This window comes from Oxyura jamaicensis, chromosome 3 (assembly GCF_011077185.1).
Source record: "Oxyura jamaicensis isolate SHBP4307 breed ruddy duck chromosome 3, BPBGC_Ojam_1.0, whole genome shotgun sequence".
Lineage (NCBI taxonomy): Eukaryota > Metazoa > Chordata > Aves > Anseriformes > Anatidae > Oxyura > Oxyura jamaicensis.
In genome coordinates this window covers 17,595,512-17,621,342 of record NC_048895.1, presented here as the reverse complement: position 1 = coordinate 17,621,342, position 25,831 = coordinate 17,595,512, and the positions used below count along the sequence as shown (strand labels likewise).

At 36.0% G+C, this 25,831-nt stretch overlaps 1 protein-coding gene across 1 annotated transcript in view; it reads left to right on the top strand.

The window, feature by feature from the left end:
* CRIM1 (cysteine rich transmembrane BMP regulator 1) overlaps window positions 1-25,831 on the top strand; it is a 180,443-nt gene that overhangs the window by 68,219 nt on the left and 86,393 nt on the right. Inside the window, exon 3 of the mRNA XM_035320216.1 lies at window positions 18,479-18,721. Within this exon, the coding sequence (XP_035176107.1) occupies window positions 18,479-18,721 (243 nt within the window). The remainder of the gene's footprint in view (window positions 1-18,478; window positions 18,722-25,831) is intronic.

The window sequence follows — 25,831 nt, the reverse complement described above, 5'->3', positions numbered from 1 at the left end:
GTGCCTTGTGCTTGACCTGTATAAACAAGGCTTTGGTGGTCTTGGACGTGTCTGGACAAGAGCATGCATCTGCAGAGGGGCTGCACTGGCTAAAGGAAGGTGGAGGAGAGGATAATGCTTAGACAATGCATAGACAAATTCTTATGTCTATTTTTTTTTATTGGCTCAGAAGCAGATAAATGTTCAAAGTAAATTTAAGTTTATATTAAATATTTTGGGACAGATTTGTATTGGAGTTGGGGGTAAGAGTGCTTGTGTTTCTCTTCAGCTGTTATGCAATGCAGGTACTCCCCTGAACACCTGCCCTCCACCCCATGCACAAGTACGGGAAAAAGAAACACTGAGATGAGAGGGATGGTTGTTGAAGCTCATGCTAATGCTTCTGGCTGTATCCCCTCAGATCAAATGATGTCAGTAAATTATTCAAGACTATATGTCCACTCACGAAGGAAGCTTATTTGCACATTAGTGTTCATATGGTACTCTTTTAGCTAACAAATGTCAAATTAAGCTAAGTTTAGAGTTAATTTTTAGATCAAAAGCAGAACAGGGTATCCAGTCTGACTGTATGAAGACTATATTGCATATGGATACGGAGCAGGCTGGATGACGAAGTGCTAGGCAGAATTCCTTTCTTCATAGCTCAAACAAGCTGAAATTTCTAACAAAAATAATAAATACTTCCCTATGAATAGAGTCAAAAACGCAGTTTAGTTCTCTGAAAAATTTCTCTTGTTTATTCAGAATACGTCTACTACAGGTAAAGATGAACTTAGGCCATGATTAGGAGGAAGTAAATTCCCTACTGAAGTAGTATTTTGTGGACAGAAGACAAAACTAATTTTTTTTTCAAAGCATAAACCCATGCTATTTCTGAATGTCTGAATAGCTTTGAGAGATGTAACTAAGATGGAGGGAGGAAGGCTAAAAACTGAATTCAAGATTAAAAAAAAAAAAATACATAAAAAAAAAAACTGCCTTACCACAGCTGTCAGTCTTAAATATCTAGCTCAATAAATAAATAAATAAATAAATAAATTTTGAAGTTTCTGTTTGCTTGTTAGATTGAAGATGTCAATGATGGAACACAAACCTATCTTAGATATTTTTCTTAGTAACAGAAAAGCCACACTGGGGGCAAGATGTTACTGGCTGTAGAAATTTCTTTTCTCATGATGACTTGGGGAAAACTCTCACCTGTCACAGACAGGAATAATGACTTATCCTGACCCAGACTGACAGTACAGCAAGTTGAACATTAGTCAGCAGTGTGCCCTTGCGGTGGAGAAGGCCAACTGCACGCTGGGTTGTACCAGCAGGGCCAGGAGAGGAGACATTCATACCCTCTTCAGCTCTCAAGAACCTCATCTCAGGGACAGTGCCCAGTCTGGGGTTCCCTAATACAAAAAGGGTGGCTGAGTAGGAGGCTGGGGCATGTGGTGTACAGGGAAAGTGAGGTTAAAAAAAGGAAACTGGAGAAGGGACTTTGTTGTCTTTAGCTGCCTAATACTGGATTACAGAGAAGGTAGAGCTAGGTGCTTCTCTGAGGTGTGCAGAGGAAGGATGAGAAGCATCATGCATCAACAACTGCAGCAAGGAAAGCTTCAGTTATATGTTAGTGGGTGAGTGGGCGGTCAGACAATAGGATAAGACTTCTCAGTGAGAGTGGGACTGCTATCCTGGGGCTGTCCAAACTCACTTGCACCTGAGTTAACTTATGAGCAGGGGGATGGGATCAGGTGACCTCCAGAGGTCCCTTTGGACTGGAATTACTCTACGCCTGGAAAACTTGGAAAGGATATATCCTCATGAAAAAGGCAGCAGAGGGAGTCAAACTTACCTTGTGTATTCTGAAATAGCTCATCTAAGGGTAAATGCACAGAAATTTTACGTAACAATATTTATAGTTCTTGAGAGCAATTGTAGACTGCTTATTATCACCTTAGGCTTGTCTTGTACAGAACCTGTTCTGAGCCTTACTGTTCCCCCACAAAATAGCTGGACAGTTACTGTGAAGGGCAATAATCTGTTTTCTGCCATGGGGGATGGTGGGGGAGCACTTCAATTCTGTATTTATATCGCACCGTGTGTTGCATGGGCCTTTAATACTTTGCCATTATGTTACACATTCCTGTATATCTGTTTCAAGAGAAGTCTGATATTTTCTCTATGTTAGATCCAGAAATGTTTGGAATGGAAATCCTTTATATTTCTTTCAGCTATTTGGCTACTTTATGATGGATGTCTTATTTATAGATTAGGAAGCTTATAATGAAAATTTAAGAGCTCAGACTACGCACAGAAGAATGCAGACTTCACATTATTGTACCAGAACCCAAATACATGGTTTGATTGTTACACATTCACACTTGAAACATCTGCCTTCTGGAAAGTTTGTTTATGGAAGATTAACCAAAATGTGTTTTCTTCCATTCTTGTTCTTTTTTCAGTCACTGTTATATGCTTCTAGTAAACTGTCTAACTGTACTGAGTATACGTGCTAGTGTATAATAGTTAATTAAGAAAAAGAAAAATGGATATAACATGGATTTAGTCTGAATTTTGACTATCTAAAACTTGGTAAACTGAAGTTCCTATCATTATTAACATGCAAATCATCCACTGCAGGTACTTGCCGGTAACGGGTTAGTAAATATTCATTTGAAGGTATTTCATTTTACCTTCTGTTCATATGATTCTGGTCAAGGAAATATACTGAGATGCAAGTCTTCAATTGAAGTAAATACCTGTACATTTTTGTTCTGAATATTCTGCTTTTCTTGGATTTTCCATTGTATGTATAGTGTTCTCAGATACATACCTAACAAAGGTGGTGGTGGTTGTTGGTTTGTTTGTTTGTTTGGGGGGAGGGGCGGACACCTAGGGATCTTGACTGAAAAAATAATCATGTTGTACAAACCATGACACCACACTCCTTGGGCACTTTTGAAACAATTTATTTATATAAAGAATAGTAGATGGGGAAGTTAAATAGGAGCAAAATACGTTGTCTGAATTAGCAAAGCAAGGAATAGAAATTCAGTTGAATGTGGTACTAAAATTTTGTCTCAGGTCTCCTGAATTTTCTGTCTGTTGGAGCATCCTTTCTATCCATTGAGTGTTTCTTGTTTCTTTCTTCTTCTACTGGAAGGTCACTGTAAGGTCTCCCAGGAGACTTCCCTTCTCCAGGATGAACAACCCCAACTCCCTCAGCCTTCCTTCATAGGAGAGGTGCTCCAGCCTCATGGTCCTCCTCTGGACTCATTCAATACTTCCATGTGCTTCATATGTTGGTTGTCTCAGAGCTGAACACAGGGCTCCAGGGCTCCAGGTGGGGTCTCACAAGAGCAGAGCTGAGGGGGGGAGAATCGCCTCCCTCAACCTGCTGGCCATGCTGCTTTTGATGCACCCCAGGATCCGGTTAGCTGTCCAGGCTACAAGTGCACATTGTTGGCTCCTGAGCTTCTCATCAACCAACAGCCCCAGGTCCTTCTGCTCAGGGCTGCTTTTAATCTGTTCTCTGCCCAGCCTTTATTTGTGCTTCGGATTGCCCCAGATCAGGTGCAGGGCCTTGCACTTGGCCTTGTTGAACTTCCTGACGTTCATCCTGTCTAGGTCCCTCTGGATGGCATCCCTTCCCTCCAGCACGTCAAAGCAGCTTGGTGTCATCATCAAACTTACTGAGGGTTCACTCAAGCCCCCTGGAATCAAACTGAATTCCCTTTGCTTCCTTTAAAGTATTCACCTACGGCATTGTTGAGGGAGGGTTATGCGTATATAAGAAATGTAAAATAACTAGCTTTTCCTATTAGATTACAATCATTCTTTCTTTTTACATTGGTGAGATTCTGGAGGCATGCTTTACAGGTGACAGAGTTGAAATATTTGCATCCTATTTTGGCATTATTGAAATATCAGCATTACTTAATCATCTATTTCTTACATGATTATATTGCAGAGATCTCTGATAAACCTTGTAAGTCTTGATCCAGACTTCCATGAAAGCAAATATTTATTCTGTGTTGACAAAATGCATTCATTGCATAGACTGGGAGAAAGATTAGACAATAGTTGTTTGATCATCAGCAGTAATACCTAAATGGCATGTTATGTCATTTATTCTTTTTTTCTTGAAGAAGACGTGTTTTGAATTGTGCTAATGAAAAGTCTTGTTTAAAACTCAGCTCATTAATACCACCTTTATTAAAAAGTAATGCCTACAATTGTTTTAATTAAAGATCTGTTTATGAATGTTAAGACTGTTCAGTTATGATTGGCTAGGAGGAATTGAAATAGATGAGCCACTTGCAGCATAGTATTTTTTTTAATGACAAACTATTTTAGGAAGTGCTGTTTTGGGTGGAGGGGAGGGATGAGAGGGGAGAAGTAACTCAGTTTTTTTATTTTGTGTTTTTATTTTACCACCATTCTTACAAAATGTCTGCTAGCTTCTATGTACTTGTTTCATTCTTTCTGGTGTTTAAAAGACATAATATATCGTTTTCTGAGTAGGGCAAAATGCACAGTAGCAAGCATTTCAGTAGAAATTGAACTGATGTCTAGTTCGAGAAAAGATATGGATAAAGTTCAAATGGGAATTTCAGCACTAATCCAAAATTTTGCGATGGCTTTTCTGCCATCTCTCCCATTACATCATGGGTTTGAAATGTTGCTGGCTTTCTTAATTATTTTTGGTGATGTGTAGCGTTTTGAATTCAAGTTTATTTCCTCATTTAGATTTTTTTTCTTTGAAAAAATTTGAATAGGAACTATTAAAACTGTATCACTGAGTAGGGACAATTAAATACAGAAATATTTTTTGTTCTTCCTATTTTACTTCAGTGTCTGTTGGTTTATTGTAAAGCAATGAGGACTGCTGTTCAGTGAGGTGTACAATGGAGGAGGTATCTTTGACATGTGAGATACCTCATCATGTAACAATGCTAGATTTTATTCTCTTTGGTGTCCCTTTCCAAACAAACACGGAAAAACAATGAAAATAGTGTTATTTTAAGTTGTATAACTCTGCTCTGGGATGCATGCATCAAAGTCTGTGGTATTCTAGCAAGAGGACTGCTTGGTAGTAGTTGCCTTGTTAGATGTCAGCAGGCTTCCTTTTTTCGTACTGCTCAGGTTTTGCTGACATCTGCAATACCAGTTCTTAGCTTGGCCTGTAGAAAGGAATATTTTCTTAACCTTTTGGGTTTCTTAAAGAAATGTATTGCATCAAGTTATGTAAGTAGTCCAGTGTCTAGGCTGTATCAATTATTACATCTTTTGAGATATAATTTCCTAGTGTTCACAAGTAACTTCAACTATTTTTCTTCCCCATTTTTCATTGGTCATGTTTGGGTGATAGAATGATTTTGATCACAGCTATCAACTAAAACTCTGTCCTTCCTTCTTGCATTGCCTCCCAGCGTGTGTTTATCAGGTAGAATCACTATCATTGTGACATGAGAGGTGACAGAAACAGTCCCTTCCTCGGGGCTCTCTGCAGTTATCATTCAAAACTGCATTTGTCATTTCCTTCTTGTAGAGGTTTTCCAGGTTTCTGTGAGGAGTCTGTCAATTCTTCAGATACATAATTGGTTGCTCTCCTCTGTTTTGGAGATGCTAGCATCACTTTCATGGATCAGGGTGTCATACTGACTAGTTTCTTAATAATTCTTTATTTCAGCAGAAAATGCTACTTTTCCAGCTTGGCATCTCACAAGTCGTACCATTCTGGTATGACTTGTCTCTGATCACTGAACATTATACTCTGCAAACTTCTGTGTAGGAGTACACTGATTGTGCCCAGCTCCTGAAAAATGCACTATGCAACGTTTGGTCTAAAAAATGTCTTTGGGTGTGACAATCCCAAACCTGTGCAGGAAATACAATCGTGGGAACCTTACAAGAAATAATACTAACTTGATTCATTGCATTTACAAAGTATAACTGTATCTGCAGTTTCCTGGAAATAACCATCATCACTATACATCATGTTTCACAAAGGTGTGTAATGTGCATTTTAGTTCTTGTAAACACTACATTTGAAGGCTCAAACTGCCCTAAGAAACTGTCTTACCTGAACACTTCTGCAGCTGAATTTCTCAGTTGTTTTTTTTTCTAGTTGTGTAGTGGAAGTTGTTATACACAATGCCACAAATATGTTTTTCATTGATGTTTAAGAGAAAATAGCATTTAGTATGTATATATATTGTATGTATGCATATTTTGTACATAACCAAGTATGTTACTGTGTTTTATGCGATTAAAGATATGGTAAGTAAGGCAAAAGGTTAGAAAAGACATTAAGTAGATAGTTTTGGGGGGTTGCTTTAACAAGGGCAAGAACAATAAACAGATAACTTAAAAGGAAAGGACAACGAAGAGGAAAAAAAAAAGGCAAGAGCAGGGTAAAGAAGCAAAATGAAATGACAATTTGTGGTGCACTTCTGGCTTGGTAGTCCTGCTTTAAAAAAAATAATAATAATATTTAAAAAAAAAAAAAGGTGAAAAACTGCCACACCTGTAGTCTTCTAGATCATTCCGCTTTAAGCTGCTCTTGGAAGAGAGCTTTCTAGCTAGTTAATATTCCATGGTATAGTTAAACGAGATCAGAAATTGAATCTAATTAAAGAACATTGCAGTCAACAGTATCCTAAAACCAGAGATTATTTTTATATATTTGGCGTAGGATTGTTGATCTTTTTCCAGACTCGCTGTCTTTTGTTCATAATAAAAGGTGATGGCATTCATCCAGCTTGAAATACGGGGGTCCAAGTTTAATGACTACTGCAATCAGCAAAATTCCTGTGCTGGTGCTAGCAGAAGCTCAGTGCTGCGTAAGCTCTAACTTTCTGCTTTTTTGTAGTTTTGCCATTTAATTCCCCCTGTGATGTTGCTGCTTTGAGGCAGAATAAGGGATGCTGAAACAGGCTGCAGATATCTGGTAGCATTTAATACAGGGTAGACACAAAGCTGTATTTCATTCATACTGTCTATTTTGAGCACTTGGTTTAGGTACTTGAACAGCCCTTTGCAGGCACATGTTTATGGATTATGTGTGGAATAAAAACTGTGGATATTACATGTATTTCAGTTTGTTTTAAAAATAATCTTCTTACATTGGGTTCTGTATGGTAGCATTGCAGAATGGAGAAACTCGTTTGGCCTTCCCATACTATGATTCCTTGTGGACTTGATTCTGTTTGAGGGCTGGTTATAGATATATACACATGTGCATGTGACTTTTTTAACTTTTTATGTATATATTTCTGATCTGGATCCTATTGCAGTTTGGAAACAGTAATATGATTCTCAAATTTGCAGTTACCTGTTTATTTTTCAAATTGGTTCTCAAAAACTTTTGTGCAGCAGTAGGACAGCTGTATTCTCAACCTTAAACTACGTAGATCCTAGGCTATAGAATACATAAAATTGTGTGCTTCTTTTTCTCTTTTGATGTTTTTTGTTGTTGTTGTTGTTTTTAACAAAGAAGGGGTTTTGTTTGTTTTTGCATTTGTATACAAAAAAGGTATGAAAAAATAAACCATCAAACCTAGTGCTTTTTTCTAGTGCAGGTATTGCAAGCAGGAGCTTAGAAATTAACATTAGCTGTGTAACATTTAAGTGCTTAACATTATTTTTCCTAGTTCATGTGGTCCTTTCATTCAAGAAAGTTTATATACATAGAATACTGTATTTCAAATATTCCATATTTTTACACTGAATATGAGAAATTGCCTCCCTAAAACCAAAGTGTTTTAACATTTCTTATAATTGAATCTTCTAATACACTGCTTAATTGTTCTTCTTACACCTGAAGTCTCAGATGTGTTAGTTTATTAGAAGATTTAATCTTTGGAGAAAAACGTTTTGTGTGGAATACCTACCATCTCTGTGTTCTGTGAAATAATCTTAACTACAGTTTTTTGTTAAGTGTCATTTCTCTGCAAAAATAAATTTATATCTCTTTAGAAAGCAAACAACAATAATAACAATCCCACAGATGTGTTTTTTTCTGGTGGACTGAGTGAGCTGTTTAGTAAATTCTTTCAAGTTGCCAAACTTTTTTTTGTTATGTAATTTAAAACAAACTACAAATATTGGAGAATTTCTTCACTGCAAGGCACCAAGGATATTTACATAAGAATTTATTGTGTCAGTATGTATTTTACCCCTAAATGTAACTGCTCCTTTTGCTTTGCTGTCACATTTCTTAGGGTATATAGAGCTGTTTTTGTGTAGCCCTAATACATAGAAATTTGGTAAATTGTTGGAAGTATGGTAATTGATGAATTGCAAAGTAATAGTTATTGTAGTTAGTATTTTAATTCATTCTAGGAGACAAACATTTCAAAAATACTCTTGAAAAAAAAAGATTTTAAAAAATAAGAATTCAGAAGGATCTCTGGTAGTCTAGAACATTGTATAGAATAGAAATGCATTTACATTCTATAATTTAAAAGGCTATTTAGAAGAACTTAAAAGCAAACCCAGAGAAGTTAAGAGAAGACATGAACCATAGAAGCTGGGGAACAAAAATGCATTGAAATACTTGAGCATTGGCCTTCACCATTGAAAGTCGGCAGCTTCTGTTTGCCTAAAAGAAGAATGCTATGCCCCTTTTCTTACCTTCTGATATTATAGTATCTTAGAGTATGAAAGAGGAGAAAAGAATGAAATGCTGCAAAGAGTTCATTTTTCCAGTGTTATGTATCTTGAGTGTTTTTGTGAAGGAATTTAAGAAATATGTGGTTAAGCTGGTTATAAACATACAGAGGTTCTTTGAACATAATAGCTCGAAAAGCTAGTTTGCATAATGGAGTTTCCTTGTGAAAAGCATTGTAAGGCATTTAAGTCCTCATTTTGAGGTGGGGGGGTTGGTTTTTTGTTTGTTTATTTTTGAGTGCTAGCAGAGATCAGAGAATGTGAAGAAACCACATATCCTAAATTTATTTGATTAACTTAAAAATAAAAAATAAAAAAAGATAGCAGTTGATTCAATTTCAGTAGTACCAAAAAGTTGTGTTCCTGTGAATATCAGAACTCTGTTTAGTTAATCTTTACACTTCAGTTGTTGTTTTGTTTTGTTTTAAATCTAGTTCTAGAGAGCTAATTCTTGCTGTTACAAGTTTTGTCTTGGTTGCTAACTTCTTATGCATGTGAATTATCATGTATTTAAAAGTTCAGCTATTTATTTCGATTGTAGATAAGATTTATTGAAAATACAAGTAATGTAAGCGTTAGTAATGTAAGCATTTTCTGGGGCATTCTTATGCTTATGTTTTCTGACTTTTTTATGCTTATATTTTCTTGTTAGGAAGCAAATCTGATGATTTGAGAATAGTGCCTTGGGTGTGGGTTTGTGGTAGAGCACATAGTTCTATTCTCTTTGTGTTCAGAAGTACCTCCAGTGGTCATTGCCCTTTGTGGGGTATAAGTTGCCTGCTGGAATTTAAATCCCTTTCTTCTTGTCACATCAAGGTGCATGTAGTAGTACTTCTCCTTCAGTGAATACTTGTGATTATTTTTCCAGATGTCACCTAGTTTATACATTTTTTTTTTAAGCTATACTAAGCAGAATTGTTCCAAATAGTTGTGCTTTGTCATCAGTTTGGTACCCATACAGAACTGTTTTGCAGCTGCTTATATCATTGTAATAAAGACTACTTACTGCTTTATTAATTACCTTTAGGTAAACTTACTCATAGTGTACATTTTTGTAAGTCATTGAAGTGTATGCAGTTTATACTGGTTGAAAATTTAGTGTCTTCTTTTTGGGCTAACTTCCAAAGCATTCTGACATTCTTTAAAGTCTTGGCTCTGTAGTTGAGACCACCTCATTGCTGTTTACATACTCTTTCTCTCTTATGAAATTTCCATTGATTTACAGCTAAATGCTTTCACCAGTAGTAGTATCGTTCATCCAGCATAATAAGCTCTCTTATATAAAGAAATAATGTATCATGTTATTCCAGTTCTGATTGTGAGGATTTATTTATTTATTTATTTTAAAGAGCAGAGGTAACCCAAGAGCTCACTGTCTGTTGAGTACCTCGACAAATCTATAACTGCATCATTGTGCAGTGTTTCATTTCTGTAAATATGACTACAGGTATCTATCCACTCATCTCTCCATCTGAAATCAGGAGGATTTTCAATATTGAAGTTCAAAGGTGCTTTGACTTGATTAATAGCAGTGCAGTTGCTGGTAGCATGGATCAAATCCTTCGAATTGCATACTTCCCTGTCTGGTGTACAGCCGGCTGGACTCATTTCCTTTTCTTTATGTTTGTTACACTTGTGTCAAATAGCTAATGTTACCCACAACAGATTTGGATTCACACTTGCCAGTGTCAAGCTGTTACTGTATATTAAAAAATGTTAATATGCATTAATTGAAAGAGGTTTTAAATGAAATGGACTAACAGTAGAACCCATTTTTGGGTTCTGTGTGGGTCTTTGTCTAACACAGAAGTGCTTCTAACTGGGAGGTTTGAATCCAAGTGCAAACTATGCCACAAACAAGATTGGTTTCACTGGACTTGCAGTTGGGTTTAGATGAAATGGCATCTGATGTCTGATAAATCTGCACTGATTCTGGTAAAACCCCTTCTTTGGTAGACAACACCTTGAGTTATGGCTTGACTGCCATTCTGGTGTGTGTTTTTGAGTCACAAACTTTTATATAATTTGATATTGTATTATAAAATATTATATATATAATGTGAAAAATAAATAAATATATACATAGTGTGTATATATATGTATATATACACTATATATATATATATATAATATATATATACTATCTGTATATACTCAGTATTGAAATATAGGAAAATAAAATGAGTAAATGGAATATAACATCCTAATAGCTTTGCTGTCCAAATGGGATTATTGCCTGGTTGGTTCTGTCTTTCTTGAGAGGTATAAGTCATGTTTATGGTTATTTGGTCCTTGAAATGAAACATCTTTGAAAAATCCATAGAGAATGGCATGTTGCAAAGATGTACATTGACAAGTGTATTTTTAGTGTATTTTAGCAGATGTTTAATGCCGGATGTTGCTGTTAAATCATGAGATTAGGGTATAATATGGGCCAGACAGATTGTTCAATCATGTGGTATGTAAAATCCAGGGTGCCAGAATGCTGCAAAGTGAATAAAACTCATTTACAAAACAGAATGGATTTTAAATAAAGTTCAGTATTAGGTAAAAGGTCAGGCACTTGTTCCTTTTTTTATTTGTAGCAGTTCATCCGTATACAGGACTGTGCATATTGTATGTGTAAGGTAATCTCATTTTTTAATCTACTATAACTGTCCTTTTGATTCTTGAAAATCCTTTGGGGTATTTTGCATTCCGATATCGATCCCTGTCTGTCTGACCGCTTCAGCTGGGTAATCATTTTTCTTGTTTATCTCTAATCCTTTTAATATTTCCTTCCTGACACTGTGTAACAGTGCAGTATGCCTATTGTTTGTCATGAGTTTCAATGGCGGCTGTAAGACTATACTGTAAAATTGGCTGTATTTTAGCCTAGATTTCCCAAAAACAGTTTATAACTAAACAAAAAAGCAAAGCTGCACAACATGCGTCTTCAAAGCACATATACCGATGTTATTGCATCACTTTGCTTACTCATACAAGGTGTTCATCTTAATGAACCATGTTCTAGTCTGAACTTCTCTGAAAAATCAAACTGTCAGATATGAAGTTAACTATTCCAAAACTGTTCTTATTCTATGTGCATCCTAGGGATGAACGGAAAAAGTAAGTTTTAATCTCTCTGTGTATATTTATCAGTATGTATGTATGCACATACATGTACATATTAAAAACGTGTTTTTTTAGAGAGCAGCTGCTCAGTTAAGTATCTCTATGGAAGCATTAGGACCTGTGTCTCCTACAGTTCTCTTTCAACCTTTTCCTTCTATGAAAACACTCTGCCCTTGTTTCTATGGTGACTGAGGAAAGGCATCTGTGGTCACATGAATTTTTGACAATATGATAATCACTCCCTGAAAAGGTTTCCAGAAAAGCACAGATCTGTTTCACTTCACCTGAAGAATAAGGAGAGCAGCCTCCTGCCCCGTGGTGGCTTTTCTTCTCCATTTCTCCCACACGATGTAATACCATAAGATCCTTTCATTGTGCTAACCAATGTTTTCACTGCTCTGCTTTTCTCTTTAAGTCAACTTGGCATATACTTTCTCTATGTGTCAAAGCAGAGCATGCAAATGTAATGAAGGAAAATAATTTGATACAGAGGTAAAAGCTATGTTTTTAATTCTCCTTCAGAAACCATTTTGATTTCCACACTTTGGAGTTGGACAAGATGTGTTTGGGAGCGGGGGGTGTATGTACTATGTGTTTCGTGGTAGTTGTAACAACTGCTGTACTTAACAAAACAAACAAAATTCCTGAGATCTAGATTTCCTATATTTAGTGGCAGTATTAATAAAAATACTGCTAACTAGTGGCCGGTTTGAATGCCCTGTATTGTATAAACCTTTCAGGAAGGTAAAGAAGCTACCTTCTGTCTAAGAAAGTGCTGATTGTAAAATAAAGGCTCCAGTAACTTGCCATTGTACATTGACTTCCCCATAATAAGTTCGTAAGTTCATGGGAAACAGAATATATAGGTTCTTTTGATATAGAGAAACTTTGTGAAATTTGGGTGTAGAAATTTTGGCTGTAGAGCTTCCAACTCTACAGCTCTTGTTTTATGACTGACTCTTTCTAGAATTAATTAAAAAACAAACAAACAAAAACCCACATCTTGATTTCTTCTTTTCATTCTGTTCTTTGAAGGTTGCTCCCCTTCCCCTTCAGGTACTTTACAACAAATATGCTGTGGCTGCAATGAAAGGTCAGCCTGAATGTTACTATGCTTTGACTTGTGAAGTGCTACAACTTTCCTATGTTTTTGAAATGAAAATCAGATTAAAATGAAAAATGTTTTTTGAGAAATTCTATTTTTTTTTAATGTATTATCCCTCTCAATTTTCATTTTAAAGCACACAGAATGTTGTAACTTAGGTGGTTTGGTTACTCTTTTTATTTCTAGGTTGTCCTCTGTGCTATACGTAGTAATGGTAGGATCTTTTTGCAGGGTAATACAAAGTAACAGGAAGTAAGCCTAAACCTTCAGACCCACACAAAAAAAAAAAAAAAAAAAAAAAGAGTTGTCTTGAAATATGAATTAATTTTTACCAAAAAAATAGCACTGTCATTGGTAATTTTTTTATTGTTATTATTAAATGGTCTTTAAGGTTATCTTTTTGAGTGAATTTTTGTTTCCAAGGACAGGTTTCTTATCGTTCTTATTCTTTAACGTCAGGTTTTCTGACTGTGTTCTTTATTTTTTTTAATGTTATTTTTCCAGAAATGTTACCTTTCCAAATTTCTTGGAAAGATTGACCGTCTCTGAATAAATAGTTTGTATAACTTCAAGTTTGATTTATCCGGAGTCTTCCTTTATCTCTGCAGAGATTCTTTGTTGGCTCAGCCTGGTGAGATTTGAGCACTACAGAATGCTTGTAGCTTCAGTGGTGTTTGATGAAAGACTATAAAGAAAATGTGTCCCACAGAGAGGGCTCATCAGCCAACCAACTGATAGTGTCTCTTCTTTGTGTAGTCATTTGAAATGCTGCTTGGTTGAGCATGAAAGCAACATTTGCAGGCAACTAATATTTTATTTTTTTAAAACTGGGTTGTGCATTATCTGTTCAGACATAAATTCTGAGAAGTTTGATGTACACATCCTTGACAAGTAACTAATTGTTCTCCTTTTTAATGCTTCTCCTCCTTTCCAACTCTATTTTAAAGGAGAGACTGAAATGTGGTTAAGCTGTATATGCTTTTTCTATTGACTGATTCTGTGAAAAGCAAACAGTAGAAGTGTATACAGCCCTTTACTCTGTTAAATTAATTTGTGAGTTCTAGGAGCTCTTACTAAAGTGGTTACCTTATTATAGAATCATAGAACCTCTTATGTTGAAAAGTTTAAGATCATCCTCTAATATCATCCTCTAAGATCATCCAGTCCAATCTCTAACCTAGTGATTGGACTAGCCAGCTCTGCCCTAGACCATGTCCCAAAGCACTGCATCTACTCATCTTTTGAATACCTCCAGGGATGGTGACTCAACTACCTCCTTAGGCAGCCTGTTCCAATGCCTCACAACCCTTCCAGTGAATAATTTAGTTTTTTTTGTTTGTTTGTTTGTTTGTTTTGTAATATCCAACATAAACCTTCCCTGGTGCAACTTGAGGCAATTTCCTCTTGTTCTATTACTTGTTGCTCAGGAGAAGAGACCCGCCCCCACCTGGCTACAGCCTCCTCTGAGGTAGCTGTAGAAAGTGATGAAGTCTCATCCAAGCTAAGCAACCCCAGCTCCCTCAGCTACCACCTAAGATTTCTTCTCTAGACCCTTCAGCAGCTTTGCCCTTCTTTGGCCACACTCGAGCACCTCAACATCCTTCCTGTAGTGAGGGGCCCAAAACTGAACACAGTATTCCAGCTGCAGCCTCACCAGAGCCCGAGTACAAAGCAACAATCTTTTCCCTGGTCCTTCTGGACACGCTGTTTCTGATACAAGCCAGGATGCTGTTGGCCTTCTTGGCCACCTGAACACACTGCTGGCTCATATTCAGTCAGTTATTAAAGGATACCTATCAGTTGGTTCAAGGGTGGAGGTCAAACAATGTTTTATGAATATATGTTTTAATTAATGTTATAAGTGGTCTGGCTACAAACTCTGAATTATAAAATGAGACATCTGCTTTAACATAGAGTTGTATTCTCTTTCTACGTGCAGTTGTGGTTATATGAAATTGTTCTTATGAGGGAATTTTGGATTAGGTGAATTTGATCCACATATATCTTCTTGCCACATAATTTGTGTGTCACGCCGTTTCTTTATTCAGGAATGTATATATTATGTATTTGCTGTGCTAATTTATTTCATCAAAAATCACATATGAAGGACTATATATGTGATTTTATTTCCTTGAAAATCTGATTTTTTTAAGTTTGATGTTGAAAAATTAAGTTCTTCTGCTTCTGGGCACACTGAGGGATGAGAAAATTTATAATAATTGTGTACTTTCTATTTATTGCACAAATAACATAAATAAGGAGATGGATAAACAAGAAAATAAAGCCTTAATACCGATACCTTGTTTAACTTTAAAGATGTTGGTCAGGAAAATCCTGGCTTGTGAAATGGCTTAAAACAACATCTGGGAGACAGGCCAGTGCTTCACAACATGTGTGTATGACAGAGAATCAACGGGTTTTTGTTGCGGTCTATTGAGAAGCCACTTTGAAATAGTCCCTGGTTGGTGTATGGAAGGGGTAATGTAGCAAAGTATTTCATAGTATTTTTCTGTGGAATGACACTTTCAGTCTTTTGAGGAAGTCTGTTATATTTTAAATTTTTCTGTGCTAGCAGATATTTTCTTATGTGTCCCTTTTGTAAGAGCTGGAAGCCTTTGGTAATAAAGGAGATGAAAGCATTATTAAATAAGTGATTCCTCTGGTTTGATGAATCTTAAGTAACTGTACGTAATGGAATTAAATCAGGAATCCTGTTAAAGCAGTGGCATTTATGGCTGTTTTGAATTTGTTCACAAAATAAATGCCAAATATTATTTTGATTGCTCTTTAGATGAAGTAATGGAAAGGTAAGCTATTAAGTTAATGAAGTACAATGAATTTTAGAAATCTGCCTTGCAGAAAACTTTATCCCTGAAAATGGGGAAGATAGGTATATTTGCAAGCTTGTCAGTTACTAAGATAACAAGCAGAAAAACCTTGAAACTTTTTTAATGATTGCTTAAAGTTAATGTCTTCCATTCAGAGTTCGTATCAAAATGAGGAGCCCTCATCAGCTTTTACTGAAATGTAGTAAAGTGGAACTCTGACCTTTTAATATTGCTATGTGTGGTAGGCTCATGACACAGTTACACAAGTGTGGTGCTAACAGATAATAAAGTTTTAGCAAAAATATAGTGATACTGATTTGGGAGCTGCTGGATTTCATGTTTTAGATCAGATTGCTTCCAGGAGTGTGAAGGAGGGACTCTACAAGAAAACATTTTAAACATTGACAGTCGCATATTGTTTTGGCTATTTGCTCCTTTCTGCTAAAGGAAAAAGCACATTCACATGAATGACTGAATCATGTCATGGTCTGGGGAAATGGGCTCTTCCTGCCCTTGACTCAGATGTGGGTGGAGCTAGGAACCTGGATTAAAATTGTCTTTTGACTTGGGTGAATCTACTTGTTGCTCCTATTGCTCAGTTTCATTTGTATACTGGAATGGTAATGTTTTATGTTGTATGTAGGTTGAGAATATTGTATGAAAGTGGGATTAATATGAGTAGAAGTAAGGAGGGTTTTTTGTTTATTTTTGGGATGATGAAGAACAAAAGACGCTGGGTTAAAAAACAATCTTAAGTTGATTTCAAAGTATCTTTTAGTAGCATGGTATTAAAACACAAACATGTATTTGGTGGTTGTTTAAGCCATTTCCTCTTAAAATGATGTGAGTCCCATTAAATAGTAGGAACTCAATGAGCTATGGCAATATCTACTATCACATTTAAGAATTAATGCGTATTACTTGCAAGAAATCTAGAACACTTGTACATGAAAAAATGCATAATCATGCCTCAACTAAAAGTGAGACAAATGTTTATATTCATGATTTGCTTTTGCAAGAATTAATGCTAAGACCTAGATTAACATTCTTGTAAGCACTTACATGTCTAGGTTTTGTGTCTATCAAAGTTTATATGAATGTAAAGCACAGTTAGAAAATCAGCTGTGTACATAAGAAATACTGTTTTGATTCTTCATCACCAACTGAAGCCCAAAGGATATACTAAAATTAGTATAAAATGATCCTTCAAAAAAATATTACTGTTATTGACAGTTAGTGTATATTTGGAAGCAGAATTTTACATTTACTGTTTTGCTTTTTATTTTTTAATTGCAATGTCCACTAATTTCAGTTTAAAAAAAAAATGTTCAAAGCAGTGAGTTACTAAATTCTTGGAGAAGATATTTCTGACTTTTTATTATGGATGGTCATTTTTGATATGTCTTATTCAATCATGGATATTTTCATTAGAGATTAACTTTGAAAATGACATTAAATAATCAGATTAATAAAGTTAATGTTGTTTTTGTTTATTTTTAATATTCTTCATCTAACTTTAATGATAACAAAGTAGCTGATTAATTTGTAAGGGTAAGTGGTGGCATTTGTAGCAGAACCATCTAGTGTATAAACCTCTAAGTAACCAAGGAGTGTTATAAACAGGTTATAAATTTGGGTCTTGATTTTCTGCTGTTTGTTCTTTTTTTGGTTAGGCCCACAAAGGATGCCTGCAGTATATACAGATACTTAAAATTCTAAGTCACTATTTTGTCTTTACCTAAAAATACTGCTTTTCTGAGTGTTTTTTATCCACTTGTTCTCTAACACTCAGTTGCGTTGAGCAAAGTGGTGTCTTCTTGGATATGAACAAGTTTTTTTCTAGTGCATTATAGAGTACACCAGTCGTGGGAATGTTTTTATTATTATTATTATTATTTTTTTTCCCCAGTGTAGCTTGGGAAATTGGAGAGCACAACACAACTTTTCTGCCAGAATTGAGATTTTTTTTTCTTTCTTTTGATAATGGGATAATTTTGGAAGACTGTTCGCCAGTTCTCCAAATACTTCCTTCCGTCTTCTTTCTCTCTTTGCCAATCTTAGTGTTGTCCAGTCTGTCACTATTTCCACCAACTTGTTGAATTGTTCCTCAATATTCCTTATTTTATTGTTATGTGTCTGCAGCCGGAGCCTCATTCTTCCTTGCTAGTCAAACCTTTTTTCTCTTCTGGTATTCAAGCCACTAATGCCCTAGGAGCACTTTGAATATGGGCACCAGGACCATGTACAGGGAAAATCTGCTAATGTATGAGCTCTCCAATTATGTTAGCTGTTAAACTTTTAAACACCTGTTTGAGTATGTGAAATCTTAGTTTAGGTCAATGAGTTTAATAAATCAATCAGCTAGCACCAGTTGCTCATTATGGAAAACCTTAGGAAACTGAAGGTGTAGGCGTGAACATCAGGGCTGTGCATGATGTGACAAGTTGGTTCCTAATGTCATGGTGAAATGCGTAGTTTTACTGCTGTTTTTTAAGGAGTTAGTTCAGCAGTCATGGAGATAGCACAAATTCGACTTTTTTTTTTTTTTTTTTTTTGTATGATACTTCATAACATACTTGCCATCTTGCAAATACCAAGATGTTCTGAAGCATATTCCATTAATTTTGTTAATCAGTTCAGAAGCAGAATTTTTCTATTTATTGACCTGGGGGAGGAAGAATAAAGGGATCTTTATCTGAGCTCACCTTTACAGCTTCAGAACAGCATTTTACTGACATATATGGCATGCTGATTTTTCTCTCCCTTTCAGAAGAGAAACCTGATTGCTCCAAGGCCCGCTGTGAGGTCCAGTTTTCTCCTCGCTGTCCAGAAGATTCCATCTTGATTGAAGGTTATGCTCCTCCCGGGGAATGCTGTCCTCTCCCAAGCCGTTGTGTGTGTAACCCTGCAGGCTGCTTGAGGAAGGTTTGCCAGCCTGGCTATTTGAATATATTGGTTTCTAAGGCATCAGGAAAGCCAGGAGAATGCTGTGATCTCTATGAATGCAAACCAGGTAAAAGTGGACATGATTTTTTTTTCTATCTAACATGCACAACTAGTGTAATTGCATCTAATGAAGCATCTAAGTTCTTCTCAATGACCTTCAAAATTCAAATTATATTTGTGAGCAATGCCCATTTAAAAAGAAAAAAGATAAATATTATAATTTTTACTTTCTCTTTTTCTTCAGACAGTATTTAAACTGAGCAACAAGGGAAAATTAATCTTTAGAGAGTGCTGTATTTCAAAACACATCACTAGTGAAAGTGACATGCTTTGTTAAGATTAAAGTATACAATTTTTTTCACAGTGGGAATATATTGTGCATAAATATTAAAATTTAAGTCTTAAGATTTCTCTAGATTACAAAGTGATGACCCTTAAAAATTGGAGAGTGAAACAACTGTGGAGAAGCATAGTGAAACACTTTACAGCATTTTCAGTATTTACCCATTTTCCATTTCATGGGAACGTAAATAACCCTTTCTTGTGACTTATTCTTGGTGAAGTGGAAGATATAAATTAGGTCTGCTTCTTGATCCAGACTTCGGTAAAGATGAATAATAAAAGTAGGGGGATGAAAGCAGGTGTATAAAACAGTATAATCTAAAATCTGATCTGCAAACAGGCTTTAGTGTAAGTTATGCCTTTCCTATGCTTGTTAAATGTTTTCTTAAGTCCTCCACAGAAGAAGGTTGTACAGTCTTTGTCCCTTCTAGTTCTTCTCTTTTCTCTTCTCTGATTCTTTGTATTTTTCCTAAAATTCAGTGCAAATCTACCTGTGTGAAAATTCAAGGGAACTTCTTCATTTTCTGTCTTGAGTATGTGGCAAACAAGTCTTCATAATAAAGTCTGCTCTGGAATATCTTATCAACCTCAGTTGTATTTCAACTGGAATAAGAAGTAAACTTTTCCTGTGGCATAGTTTCTTTGGACTTAACTGTTGTTCCTCTAAGTTTTCCTAAGTTTATCCACACTTCTTTAAAATGTGGTATCCAAAAGCAAGGCATTATTTTGTGTGAGTCTTTATCAATTCTAAATATTGTAGAATAATTATTTTTGGTATTTCATACAAAATGCTAAGAGTTGACTCTTCTGAGTTTGTGAAATGTGACCCCAAGATCTTTATAGCATGCCTGCTATAAAGATGCCTATAATCTTTGGATTGAGTATGTGATGATTTATTCAATTTAGTGGGTTTATGAGACTATATATTGGTTTTCTGAAGTACTTTTTTATTATTATTGTAGAAAAAATTTTATGGTTAGGAGGGTAGAGGAGCAGAGGCATCAAAGAGATTGGAGAAGGAAACTAATAGAATTTAAGGGAATTATAGAGTTTTGCAATGGGGGTTGGAAATGGAGGGGTTAAGGGAGAGCAGAGAGTTTGAGGCTTGGCTACCAAAGAAGAACACTTTCTTCGTGTCCCAGAGATGAGTGATTTATGTGGTGTATGGTAGGAGGCTAGAGAAGACAGCAATCCTTGAAGGCTCAAGAAGAGTGAAAGAGAAGGGCCGTAGCTTTGGGTGTATGCAAGACTGAGGCTGGGGGGACAGGGAAGGAACCCAGGAGGACTGATGACAGTTGGAACTGGAGTGTGGGTAAGAGGCTGAGGAGTGCATTTGAGTACTGTTGTGTGTCTGGGTGAAGATGAGTGATGAAAGATATAATTGCTAACCTACGACCTGCATTAGTGGGGCCCCTACTTGTTCGTAGTGCCTTGGTTTTAAGAAAAAAAAAAAAAAAAAAAGAGTACTGTTACAGATGGAATTATTAGTCACTACATAGCCTGATTTCTGTCAAGTTAGACTTCAGCAACTGTCCTAGTTGCTTTTTAAAAAAACAGCAACAACAAAAAAACTGATCTAGATGTTTATTCCATTGGTTGTTTGAGGTAGTGGGAAGATCATAAAGGAAAAACAAGTCAACACAAGACTGAAAGACAGGGAAAGGAGTAGGTTAATAAAGGTTAATATTGACAAACGTTAGTAGACTATAAATTCCTTATCACAGAATGCTTTTTGCTTTTCCTTTTAATGCCAAATCTGAACCTTTTGTTCAGTTTTCAGAGGAACCTTGTTTTCAAAGAGAGTAAAATGCACGTGTACAGACAACATAATTTCTACCGAGTATATGAAGAAAATGATAGCCTGAACAAATATTGAAATATTTTTTGTAATGTTTCCTTGTGAAAAGTTCAGATATTTTATTTTTAAATTTGAAAGTCAGAATAAAATGACAAGTTTCATGGTATCTAAACTGTTCTGTCGTGTTCAATGTTATCGTTTTTAATGTGAGTCAAATAATGCTCCTCACGTGGCAGGAATATTTATAGAGTGCATAGTAAGCCTTATAATAAACGTTGAACCTTTAGAGATTAACTTGGTATCCTGAAGAACTGTAGGGGAAAAAATAGAGAGGAATTGAATGAACAGTGCTCTGTTTAATTTTCCTCTGGTTTTAATACCACGTTGCTGAAGATGAATGGGGCAATGGACGGCGTAAGGCCTCGTAGGTAGGTAAGTGTTTGCAGCAGTTTCATATGGGACTGATGTCACCCATCCTGCTGAATAGTGTCAACATATCTATGGAGTTTACATGCAGGACAGAGAAAACTCTTCTCTGTACTTTACTGTAAATCTTATTCGTAAGTGGTACTACCAGGGCACTCTTCCTTCACATGTGTATCTCCATAACAAGCCTCCTTACAGGTCTTGCAAAGGGGTTCTGGTGGAAACAGATTGCCGGAGGCTGGGAGGACTGCTTCCTATTATAGCAGTACTGTTTTAAGCCATTATAAAGGGTTTGTTGAATTAAAGCATGAATTGTTTGTTTCAGTTCCTTACATAAGATGTCACTGCTCCTTAAATAATATGTCACTGCTTTCCAGTTCACGGTGGCATTTGTTTGGACTCTTCTGCTGAGAACTGCATGTTAAAATACTATGATTGGTGATTAAGTTACTGAAAGGAAAATAAGAAGTGGTTGCTTTAACACTAAATACTAGTATAAAAATGAAATCTTTCATTTTCAAATCCACCTACTTTTCCACCTCTTTTTCATTAGGAATAATACAATGATCAAAGGCATTAGTATACAGTTAAAATTAAGTAGTAGCTTAGTAATACCTGTCTTTTAACCTCTAGATTAACTTGACTTAAATGTTCTGACCCAGTGTTTCTCCAAATCTCTCGAGACAGTTGTAGTACCTACTGAGTGCAAGTTTTTTTACTTTTGATTCTCTTCCTAAGCTCAGTACTGACACTGGTCTGGTGCCATGAGCAACCTACTTTCCTCCTACAAGATGTGTATAACTAGTCTTTCATGAGTAATGAATTCACTGAATGAGCATGGAATTCAGTTTTAAGTTGGGTACTATGGTTCTTAAAAAGCATTCTTTCTTTTTTCCTTTTTTTTTTTTTTCTTCTGCCCAGCATGGTCTTAAATAGATTTGCATAACATGTTAACAGTAAGAATAAAAATAACCTGCAAAAAGGTTGCGGCACTATGCATCTTACATGCTAAGAAAGCTACAACATTATTGAGTAATTTTTATTTTTAATCAAGATTTTTTCTTTAAAGAGTCAAAATCTAATCTAAAGTGTATCTTGCTGAAGCTGGGATAGCAATTATAACTGCCACTTCTGAATAAAGAAAGGCAAACAATTTACTCTGGCAGTTTTCCAACAGATATTTCTCATTCCTTTATTGATAACATTTTTTTGTATATTGGGAGTTGGGCAGTCCATGCAGTCAAGGCCTGATGGAAAGTCTGAGCTCAGCAGTCAAATTTAGTAAGTAGTATTAGACAATGCACAGGGAAGTAACTTGTGCTCCACCCTAGTACTGCTTCAGCATTGAATGTTGGGTCTGGAATTTTCATATTCTTGTGCTAAGGACAAGGATCAACAATATCAAGTTTTTATATATAGTTGAGAGAAGTACAGTTATATAACTGTATTATTCTTTGTTGATTACAGAAATAGTGCATGTATTGGTGTTTGGTTTTTTTTGGATACTTTGTTAGAAGTTGATGTTGTGAGGACTTAGGAGATGAGATTGGGAAAGGACTCAAGAAAATAAATGTAAAAAATCTCAGATATTTTTTCAGATGAAGCTGGAGAAATGGCTAGTTAGTTGACAATGATAGTAAGGGAGAAAACTGCCAAAACTATGTAACAAAAATAAGCAAAATCAGTGTGTCCATATTGGGAGGCATATGTGATAGGAAAGTTAATGAAGTGATTTGGACAGTGATACAACTGCATTGAAAGTCTGGAAATGTTATCTTTTCTGTTGTGTTTAGTATGTTTTAAAATGTGAAGGAGTGTAAAAAGGATGACTGTCATAGAGAGAATAAAACAAATTAAATCATTAAATATATTTGAACGTATTTCAAGATCCTGGTTTTTTGTTTGTTTGTTTTCTAAGGAAAAGTGTGGAGGAGAGGAAGGAGGTGGGGACTTTACTGTTTTTTCTCCTTATCCTGAAGGAAAAAGTGAAATTAATATTTCCAAATATAGTCAGTTTGCATTCTATTATGAATGAGTAACCAGCTGAAATGCATCTTGAACTGTGATGCTTCTTAGCTGCTGTAGAAACTTACTTTCTGAATGTCTCATTCAAACACATGAAGTTTTGATTTCGGGGCGGGGGAGGGGGGAGGGCACGACATGAACACACGTCTTTCCTGTACTGAGCCAATGCGCTGTATCATAGTTGCAAATACTGCCTTGATCCTGGGCCTTTAGATGCATAGGCAGCTATTTGGATCTTGTCCCTGAACTGCATATGCTGTTCTTTAAAAAGCCAGTACAATACTGAAAGGTGAAACTTGATGTGTTTGTGTTAATATATTCTACTGTAAAGTTATTTTCTCGTAAGTATTAGTGGTTTCATGGTTGAAGATCCTAGGTTTTGTAGTCTACAGAAGAGGCTGCATACTACTACAGCTGGGGCATGGTCTGCAGCCGTGTTAGTGTTTCTGCTACATTCTCATAGGAAAAAAAAAAAGAGTAATTAAGAGTTACAAATTCAGTGCATGAGACAGTTCTTTAAGATTCATAAACAAAAGTTGATCAAGTACGTCTTCAGAGATAAGAAATTCCAATGAGGAAAGGCTGACAGAGCTGGGACTGTTTAGCCTGGAGAACAGAAGGCTCAGGGGAGACCTCATCAATATAAAGAAATGGTCCTGGGCAGCCTGCTCTATGTTAGCCTGTTAGAGCAGGCTGGTTGAACCAGATGACCTTTGGTGGTCACTTCCAACTTCAGTCATTCTGTGATTAACTTAATAATGTAATAGTAGAGATCTCAGTCTGGAGAGAATGCTGAGATGAGGTATGAGTGCGGATTATAAAATTCTTAGGATGGTGGATAAACTCAGTGTAGGCTCTTTGTTCACCAAATCCTACTAATCCTTACAAGAATTACAGGGCACTCTGGTACTAGCAAGAGTTTAGTGTAAGATAAAATACTTGCAAGTAGAGCAGGTCTTGCTGATGCAGGAGATGCTAGAGCAACCATCTTCAGACGTTTTAAAAATAGACAAGGTAATGTACAACAGGTACATGAATGTAATGTTTGAGTAGGTATATACTTTAAAACATCCCAAATTCAATGATTTTGGAGGCTGTTGGAATAGGAAGGAATACCATAAATAGTGGCAAAACTCACATGCCGCTAACTAGCATCTCTCTTTGCCACTGCTGGAGATAAACTCCTGGTTAGATAGAGTAATGTTTTGAGCCAGCAGGACATTTCTTTATATTCTGATGATGCAATAAATGTAGTTGCAGGGTAGGGTAAGTCAAACCAGACAGAGAAAAATCACCGAGTGATTACAGCTGCTTCACTGCATGAGCATTTTCTATTTGCATATTTTGATCTTGGGGGGCGCTTTGTCTGTTTTGTAATTTCTCTTATATTTGTACTTCTTTTAGTAAAGGATGGTTTGTGCTATATTTCAGTGTCAATGAGCCATGCGCTAGCACACTATAACCACTGGGAAAAATGTAAAATATTTAGTAAGAAACAGCACCTTTATTGAGACTTGGAGGCATTACCAGAGAGTTTTCTAGTGTTGTGGTTTCTTTTGTTGTTGTTTTTTTTTTCCATTGACATTATTGGAATATGGAAAGATGGACACAGAAATTGCTCTGTAGTGGCAGAACATTGATATAACTCATTGGCTATATTTTTTCCAAACTGGGGCGGAGGCATTAGGAACCTTGTATTCAGAGAATTTGAAAGGTTGCTAGTTGAGATTCAAGAAACTGAACTTTCAAGTGAAACATTCTAAAGTTAGGTATTCCTATCATAAAAGAAAATAAGTACCTTTGCAGGTTTACAAAGAGAGAGAAAAGTTAATTTGATAGCTATAGTTGTGCAGATTATTAACAAGAATCTTTACCGTTAAATTTAGTAAATTCCTGTATTGCTCCACAAAATGGAGTTGAATTCAGTTTTGTGTTTACCGGAGAGAACTTCCTTGAACTTGTCAGGTTGCCCTGATTTAGCAGAGCTCTGTTTCCCAAATAACTTGAAAGAGGCAGATTGTGAATACCACTTGCACAGGTACTCACATGCTTTGAAAATTAATGGTCTTGAGAACAAGGCTGCTGTCCCTAATCTTGATGAGCTAAAAACTGGTTTAATTGGATTTGTGCTTTCATTTAGATTCTTACCAAAACATGTGAAGTAGGGGTAATTCTGAGACTGATGTCTTGTTGAGATCAATTAAATTATCACTGCTATGTACCTCTGAGAATCAAACCTGAAAAATGTTGGACTACAACTCAGAAAATGGCACTTAATTAATCAGCTTTTGCAAAATCATCTCTTGCAAAAAAGCTTGGCATGGCATTACCAAGCTGCTGTATCACTGCATTAAGCAGTAGTAATAACATCAATACTGAAATGAAGTTTAATCAGTAATATCTTACTGTATCATACTCAGTCTGATAACATTCAGCTCATCCTGCTTACTCAGTCTGTAGGTAGCTTATTTCTTTAAAAACAAAAGCATGTTTTATTCTGTACTTTCTTAGTATAATTATGATAAGGACTATCAAATAGTTGTTGCCCAAGCTAGTATTGTTTGCTTTAACATGGGAGATTTAAGA